General features: G+C 32.7%; 2 protein-coding genes across 2 annotated transcripts; one reads left to right on the plus strand and one right to left on the minus strand.

The window, feature by feature from the left end:
- LOC107623501 (40S ribosomal protein S9-2) lies at positions 449–1,919 on the plus strand. The gene is made up of 3 exons (XM_016325795.2): positions 449–583; positions 674–1,055; positions 1,529–1,919. Exons 1-3 carry the CDS (start codon positions 556–558, stop codon positions 1,710–1,712), a joined length of 594 nt encoding a protein of 197 aa, XP_016181281.1. The 5' UTR covers positions 449–555; the 3' UTR covers positions 1,713–1,919.
- LOC107621216 (O-acyltransferase WSD1-like) lies at positions 1,777–6,473 on the minus strand. The gene is made up of 5 exons (XM_016323250.2): positions 6,258–6,473; positions 5,088–5,645; positions 4,309–4,662; positions 3,132–3,269; positions 1,777–2,895 (listed from the first exon to the last, which is right to left on the minus strand). Exons 1-5 carry the CDS (start codon positions 6,441–6,443, stop codon positions 2,752–2,754), a joined length of 1,380 nt encoding a protein of 459 aa, XP_016178736.2. The 5' UTR covers positions 6,444–6,473; the 3' UTR covers positions 1,777–2,751.

Consider the following 9,297-nt stretch of genomic DNA (forward strand, 5'->3'; position numbering starts at 1 on the left):
AGTTTTATATTTTGTATAATTTTTATATAATATTTATATAAATATGTATGTATATTACCAACTGAAAGATAAAAAAAAAAAATTAGTTTGCTTTCTAAAATGACTAAACAACTTTATCTGATAGATTTTATCCTGTTGTGATTCTTGAAAAAAAAATTAGTTTACTTCCTAAAATAACTAAACAACTTTAGCTGCTAGGTTTTATCTTGTTGTGATTCTTTTTCATCAAGATGTGCTCCAATAATCTAATTTTGGGAGAAAAATAATCCTAACAGGTTTTTTTGGGGACCAACCTAATGTTTATATTCTTATATTTTTTTAACTAACCTAAGTTGGTTTATTCTTCTTGTATTTTTTGGTGTCATGGATATTCTTGTTTGTATAACTGGGCCACCTCACCAAAGTCATAGTCCAGTCCATTCCGGCCCAGATCGGCCCAGACCGGCCCATCCTCTATTAGGGTTTAGAACATGTTAAAAGGGAAAACTGAGGAAATCTTTCGTCTCCAACTTCAAACCCTAGGCTGCAACCAGAGCCAGAGCTCCTGCAGCAACCATGGTGCACGTTTCGTTTTACCGCAACTGTGAGTCTCCCTCCTTTCTCTTTCTGTGATCCCTTTTTAATCGATTTAGGTTTTGTTTTTGTTCTCTAACAATGAATGAATGAAACTCAGATGGGAAGACGTTCAAGAAGCCTCGTCGTCCGTACGAGAAGGAGAGGCTGGACGCGGAGCTGAAGCTGGTTGGAGAGTACGGACTCAGATGCAAGAGGGAGCTGTGGAGGGTGCAGTACGCACTCAGCAGGATCCGCAACAACGCCAGAACTCTCCTTACTCTCGACGAGAAGAACCCTCGCCGGATCTTCGAAGGTGAGGCTCTCCTCCGAAGGATGTTCCGTTACGGCCTCCTCGACGAGACTCAGAACAAGCTCGATTACGTCCTCGCTCTCACCGTCGAGAACTTCCTCGAGCGCCGCCTCCAGACTCTCGTCTTCAAGTCCGGCATGGCCAAGTCCATCCACCACGCCAGGGTCCTCATCCGCCAGCGCCACATTAGGTCTTCCTTTCTTCTTTTCACTTTTTTCCAAAATTTAGGGTTTTAAATTCCTAATTTTCTATCACTCACTGTTTGTTTGTTTGTGCTTATTGTCAAATTAAGAATCTGACTCTCCAAACATTCAAATAGCTCAAAATTATAGTCTGATCTCTTCATAGGATTCTAGCTTGATAAAATTATTTTACGTCAGGTTAACCTCTCAGTAGAATTGATCTTAGATATATAATTAGGATCATCATAATTATAGAGTGGTTTAGTTGTTAAAAAAATTCACTCAAAAATCTCACCAGAATGCCTTGTTAGCTTAAAAACATTTTGAAAGTATTATTTAGTTATATGATTATTAAAGATCTGTGAAATATATATTTATATGACAGGGAACTTGATGTGATTGGGTATTATTTGAAGAGGAACTTGTTTGCACTTTTGATGAATAGGTTTTATAATGTTGGGTTCTTTTTTCTGGTTGGCAGGGTTGGAAGGCAGGTGGTGAACATCCCTTCATTCATGGTCAGGGTTGATTCCCAGAAGCACATTGACTTCTCGCTCACAAGTCCGCTTGGCGGTGGCCGTCCTGGGAGAGTGAAGCGAAGGAACCAGAGGGCTGCTGCTAAGAAGGCTTCTGGTGGAGATGGTGATGAGGAAGATGAAGATTAAGTTATATGGATATATCTGTTCTCCTTACCTAGATCTTTTTCAAGCATTTCATTTTCTGTTTCTCTAGACTTGTTAGTTTCCTGCCATGGTTAACTCTTATAATTTTGCAGTCTATGTTTTTGTTTGAGGAAAAGCCGTGCTGAGAAAGGTTGAGACATTTTTTGTTTTAAATTGTTTTTATTAATACTATTTAAGTTTTGTCCCAAATATCTGTGCTGTGTTCTTTGCTGCTCCATTATGCTTTAATCTCTTGTTTTTTCTAGGCTTTTGATAAAATTTTCTTACTTCAGATTACCCACTCATTATGATTGCTCTTATATATATATATATATATATTGTCAGGATCACAAGTCTTTATGCCAGAAAGAGTTATAGGATGATTTAGACATTTAAATCAATGAGTAACCTAGGAAGGTACAAGCAAGAAGAAGGTAATTTTGTCAGAACAAAATGCCAGCCATTGACAATGATTTATGAAAACCATTTGTGCAAACCTAAGCCTTTTAATGTGATTTTTCTTTCAGTCTCTCGGGTAAATTAGGTTGAAACCATCTTTAATTGATTTGCTTTAGTTTATAGAGTGGAATCAGAGCAATCTACATTGACATTTTACAAAAATAATGATATAAGCTTGGGTGATACGATTGCAGCTAAACGGATATCTAAAACAACAAAAGACGTGATAAATAGATAGACATCTGTTTTTTACATTCTTCTCTTATGCTTTTTCATGGGATATCTAAAACAACAAAAACGATTTACAGTGGGTTAAATTGCTATAACGTGAGATATTCCAAACACTAAATTGTAATGATTTGCCAAGTTATAAGTCGAATCTTTGAAAAAAAAAAAGAAACACTAAATTGTAATGATTTAATTAGCCAATAAATAAAATGTAACATACATCTTTCAAAGACTAAACTAAAGTTTTTCTCATTATTTTATTGTAAAATAACAGTAGACTCATACAATGAGAGAGCATATAGAGCAACAAAGACTCATACTGTCATACAATAAGAGAGCATAATGTAAAACAAAATCATGTTTTATTTGCTGCATTGAAAATCATCTCCTTAGCAGTTTCAAAACATGAAAGCAGTTGGTGTTCATCTATGACTCCTTTCTCCACTCCAAATGCAATGTGTAAGTTCCCCATGTAACTTAATATTGTTACCAGCACGCTCTGCATAAATTTTTTGAAACAATGTCATTTACCATTTATTTATAATAGGTACTAAAAAATTATATAATATTATACTTTAATGGCCCTACTCACTTTTTTAAAATGTCTGCATATTATTTTTATCTGTTTAATTTGAACCTTGTACTCCTAAATCTTTATTTTGGGTTGTGGGTTCTCATTAAAAAATTTTCAGGATTTTTATTTTCAATTTATTTTTAAGATGAACAAGAGAGCACCTGAGGTATACCAATTGACATAAAATAAAATCCTTTGATGGGATGATTAGCAAAAGCCACTTGTTCCACAGGTCCAACCACATTTGAGATGCTAACACTTGAATTTTCTATTGTCTTGTACACATGCTTTGCTGCAGCCTGAAATAAATTGAATAACATTAAATAACTACAAATGTTGTTTATCATTTTCATGCCATTTATCTTATATATTCTATTTTCTTTAATAAAAGAATTAATGTCAATTATGGAGTGTAATTCTTCTATTATAAACTATGATAACATATTGTAAGCCTGTTAAGAAAAGATAGTGAAGAAACGAAGAAAAGAAAACATTAGAGTTTATTACTTGCTATAGTAGACTTTTAACAGTGAAAAAGTTGATATATTAATCATCTCGGATAAAATTTGCATATACAATATTTAAATTTTGAAGAATTGATTTGTCTCCAACCATTTGTAAAAACCAAAATAGATATGTATTCCTTTTTTTTTTCCTTTGGTGAATTAACGCATTACTTGGTTAAGGAATTAATTAAGGAAACTTTGCCTTGATTAGTATTCATGCTTAGGGTGGCAATGGGTAGGATAGGGTAGGGTTTGGATCCAACCCTAACCCTACCCGCGGGTTGAAATTTTTATATAAACTCAACCCTATTCTATTCGCGGGTTAAAAATATTTCAACCCTAACTCTACTCCACTTAACCCGTAGGAACCCGACCCTACCCACATATTATAGAAAAGATACACTATTATTATATAACTTGATGATAATTCAAAATAGAACTGGTTTTTATGTAAAAAAAGATATTAAATTAGCAATTAATGATTTTTTTAGTGGCTAAAGATCTTTTGCATTTAGTGAGAGGTCTTTGGTTCAATATCTACTTAAAATATATTTTTATATAAGTATATAACATATACATATATAGAGTGCGGGTTGATCGGATAGGATTGAGGCTCAACCTGCACCCTACCCTACCCGCACGAGAACCTTACCCGCACCCTACCCTACCCGCTGCGGATCGGATTGGCAACCCTACCCGACCAGGTGGGATCGGGTTGGGTGCCCGCGGGTAGGGTTATTGCCACATTCATGCTTATATTTGTAATTGTTGGTTATCAAGAAAAATCATTTTTTTTTCCGACAAGAAATGCTAAAGTTGAGCGAAAACAAACCTCTGGGCCTTTGATTTTATCCAGCAAGCCCAAAAACACACTACTAAAAGGTAGCGCCAAAGAAATTCTGAGCCCACTAATGATTTTATGGGCCTCCAAAACAAAGTCAAGTGGGTTGGATGTATTGGCATCGCTTAATTCGGGTATGGGAAGGTGCAGGTAATGAAATTGATTCCCCCATGAAGACTCTGAATTAGTTTGAAGCATCTCCCCCACTGATTTGTAAGCTCTAATTTTTCTTGTATTAACCAACACTAATGCTGTTGTTTTTGCTTTTCTTGATTCATAACTCTTTGCTTCCATGTATAACCTTATGCCCAGGAAGATCATGCCCACTAGGGTATCATTTGTGGTCTGGATCATTAACAATATAAAGAGTTATATATATTTATTGTCATTTTGGAAAATTTAGACAACCTTAACCTTTTTTAAGGAAAAAAATAATATACTGTGTTAAATAAATTAGTGTAATATAAATAACTTATTTATTCACAAGTATGTGTTCATTGTTCAACATAATAATAATATTAATGATAATACATAGTAATTAAGTACGCTTTAGATCGAAACTAAACTTGTACACACGCAAGATGCTCTCTAACAAAAGTATCCTACGTGGCACTCCAACCCTCCAAAAACAGGGTACTTTTGTTACACGAAAGGCATCTTACGTGGGTACAAATTTAATTTCAATTTAGTGTGGGTTGTTTTCATCTTTCATGGATACAAATGGTCATTTATTCACAAAAAAAAAAATAAGAAGAAAGAAAAACACTTACCACTTTGAGCTTATTTTTGACCACTTTAAAGCTATCCAAAGAGAGAGAGATATTTGAGATACCAAAACCATGTTTGAATTCCTTATTCTCTGGCCTTATTGGTGATTGATCATCAACAATGAAATTTGAACCTCTTAATATGTTCCATCCAAAATCAGATGCACTTTTAAACATTGAAAAGATGGATTCAGGTAATCTCTTAATAGATGAAGTTGTTGCATGGCTTGAAGGAAAGGTTATGGGAATTGAAGGATCATCAACTCTTTTGACACATGAAAGCAATGACCCCATTAGGGTGTAGCCATCTCCTAAGGAATGGTGTAACTTAACTACCGATGTACCCGCAGCATTGTTTTTTCTTGTTGGATACTTAATTAAATGCACTTCCCAAAGTGGTTTATCTTGTGCTAACTTTTCACCTCCTATATTTGACATGTATTCATCAAATTCTTCATCATAGAATTTCAGACCCTTCTTTGCAAATATTGGACTCTTGATGTGTTCTTTTAGATTCACATCAACTTGTTTCCATTGCTTCTTTCCTTTTTTGTCTTCAATCTGATAATTTTTTACTCCGTTAAAAGATTTTGTTATTCCGTTAAAAATACTACTACTGTATCTCGATTTAATTTTTTACAAATAACTGTAAGATGGTAAGTTAATGGATCTCTCATCTTATAAATTTTTCACTTTTTTTTTTGCTTTCTTTGATGTGAGACTAATTTTAACACTTTTCACACTTGTAACATTAACAATCATGTTATGTGCACATATAAAAAATTATTAGTCACCAAATTAATTATCTGTAATCTTTTATATAAAATATATGTTAAAATATAAAATATATATAAAAAATAAGTTAAACAATATATATACTATAAATAAATATATGATACTTATTGGGTTGTTTTTTGTGTAACAAGTAAATATTTTTGCTTAGAAAGTAATATTTATCTTATCCAATTATATATGTTGATTTAAATTTAGTTAAATGTTGTTAGAAAATAAAGAGAGCAAAACTAACATCAATGATTATTAAATATATCATGATATATAGTGATGAGTCATCTTGCTAATAAAAAGTTCAATTGTTAAAAGTTTTTCATATCATAAATCTTATTTAATTTATATGATATATATGTATACACTAAAGTTGACATGAGATTTTACCATGATAGAAGAGAAACGTTTGTTGAGGGGAACAAACACGTCTTTAAGCACTTGCATGATCTTTGATTCATCAATTGGAATCTCCAACTCAAAAACGACTATTATAAATACGTTCAAGGCAGAGGTGTTGAGGTAACTCGACATTGGACTCACCGCCATTGGAGCATCTTTCTCAAACTCACTCATTTTTCTACGTTTTCAATATAAACTGTTTGAAGAAAAAGAAGACACACAAGTACGTGTATTTATATCGAGAAGCTTAGTTAGTTAGTTTCTCATGTGGGTAAATACATCACGTTTAATGTGTCTTTATTTTATTTCTAATATTTTTTAATAATGTTTTTTTTTTTTTTCAAAATGTGAAAGATTATGTCATTTGAATTATAAATCGTTGATATTTTTTAATGTATTTTAGCAGCAATATTACATAAATAGTAAACATTATTATTTTAGATAGGTAATTAGCCAACAATAATTTATACCTATATTTATCCAAGACACATGAAGTACATAATTTGTATATATATTTATCAGAATTTATACGCATAAATTAACACAATTTGTACCCATATTTACCAGAGTATATACATACAAATCAGTAAAATTTATTTGTTGAAATTAATTTGATATTTGTACTAGCTAATTATACTAACCAAAATTGCTAAAAGCGGTTGGCCCTCAAAATTTTTTGATATTTTAATTTTATCCTTATTAGTGATTTTTTATATGAAAACTTATATACAATTGTTTTCACGTGAAAAGTTAATAATTAAAAATTATTAAATAATTTGATAAATATAATTAAATTATTATTTAATAACTTTTAACTATTAATTTCAGATGAAAAGAAATTACACATAATTTTTTATTTTTTTAATCACTTGACTGTGCCATACTTTTAGAGCCACATTAGCTAGCTATTAAAACATCCCACATGACATTAGTTGTGCCAAATCAGCAGCTAAGTCATGTTAAAAAATTTTTCAGAACTTGTATGTAGTTCGAAATATAATCTAAACGACTAAAATAGTGCAATTAAAATCTCAAAAATAAAATTAGTACATAAGTTAAATATGAGGGATTATTTTAAAGATTTAGTCTGCCAATAATTATTGAATATTTTTTTTACTCTTATAAAAACTACTCGTTGTCATTATCTAAATCTGTTTTAGATAGATTTAGGGAAACTTATTTAAATATGCATGAATTCTAAATTCATATGCGCTCTTCATTCATAAAAGCGAACGTGGAGTTGTTCTTCTACTTTTATATGTTGATGACATGATCATTACTGAGGAAGATGTTGATGGTATCTCTGATCTCAAGGCTCACTTCACCGTACCTTTGAGATGAAAGATCTTGGTTCTCTCAGCTATTTTCTTGGTCTCGAGGTCATCTCCACCGATTATGGCATCTATCTCTCTCAGGCTAAGTATGCTTCAGATCTTCTTGTTCGCGCTGGGATTCCAGATAGTCGCACTGAGTCTACTCCTCTTGAGCCTAATGTTCGATTTACCCCTATGGATGGCACTGTTTTGGATAATCCAACTCTCTATCGACAGTTAGTTGGCGGTCTCGTCTATTTGACTGTCACCCGACCAGACATCACCTATCCGGTTCATGTACTTAGCCAGTTCTTGTCAGCTCCTCGTACTACTCACTAAGCGGCAGTTCTTCGCATTCTTCGCTACATCAAAGGCACTCTATTTCATGGCCTTTATTTTTCTGCCCATTCCTCTTTGTCTCTTCAGGCTTACTCCGATGCTGATTGGGTTGGTGATCACACTGATCGTCGTTCTACTACTGGTTACTGTTTGTTTCTTGGCGACGCTCTCATTTCTTGGCGTGTTAAGAAGCAAACGTTCACTGCTCGCTCAAGCACAGAAGCTGAGTACTGTGCCCTCGCTGACACCACTGCTGAAGTTATCTCGGTTCGTTGGCTTCTCGAAGATTTGGGTGCTCCTCAGTCGTCCCCTACTGATGTTTTTTGTGATAACCGCAGTGCTATTCAGATCGCCCATAATGATGTGTTTCATGAACGCACCAAACACATTGAGATTGATTGTCACTTTGTTCGGCAACGTATCCTTATTGATGCTGTTCGTCTCATTGATGTTGGAACACTAGATCAGACTACTGATATCTTCACAAAAGCTCATTACCCGACTCGTTTCCGGACTTTGTTATCCAAACTCAAGTTGGTATCCTTAGCTCCCACTTGAGTTTGAGGGGGGATGTTAGAGAATCATTAGAATCAATTAGTATCGTCTATATTTATATAGTATATCTGTACATTAATTGTAGGATTCTATGTCTTTATTACTTTGATTCATTTAGCACCTATAAATACCCCTTGTATATTGTACCTTTTTATCACAACTCAATAATACACTTTTCAGATTACTCTTTCTTGTTTCTAACACTTACAATTGATCTATGATTCTTTTATAACAAATTATTAAGTTTATTGGTGAATGAATTTTGAGTAAGGATTATAAAGTTGTATGCTCTTTGTTAAATTTCTAGCTTCTTTACTTAATTTTGAGTGAAGATCCTAAAGTTGTATTCTAAATTTATTTTCTTTGTTATCTTCTACATAAATCTCTATGTTACATATAGCTGGCACATTATTTATATGTCAAGACTAAAAAATTACCCTCATTATTAAAGATATAAATATATGTTGGCTACTTGTAAATTTTAGGTATATATCCCTTTAGTTTTATAAATACAAAGAATTTAAAGATGGAAAAAATCCTGTTAGATGGACCAACAAGAATATAAAGGCTAGGATGAGCACAAGACAAACCAATAACAATAGTAACAATAATTCATATATAAATTCTTAATACTTTAAAGTCTCTAATTCCTGTTAAACAGGTTAATTCACCCATCTTCTCAGTCAAATTTTTTATGTAAGTGTTGAATAAATAAAATTTTAAAAATTTAACTATAAGACAATTAAGTAAAAGTACTATTATAAAACAAAATTTTCTCCTTTCAAAATAATAGAAGAATAATTTGTTCAACGGGAGTAATG

Source organism: Arachis ipaensis, chromosome B10 (assembly GCF_000816755.2).
Source record: "Arachis ipaensis cultivar K30076 chromosome B10, Araip1.1, whole genome shotgun sequence".
Classification (NCBI taxonomy): domain Eukaryota; kingdom Viridiplantae; phylum Streptophyta; class Magnoliopsida; order Fabales; family Fabaceae; genus Arachis; species Arachis ipaensis.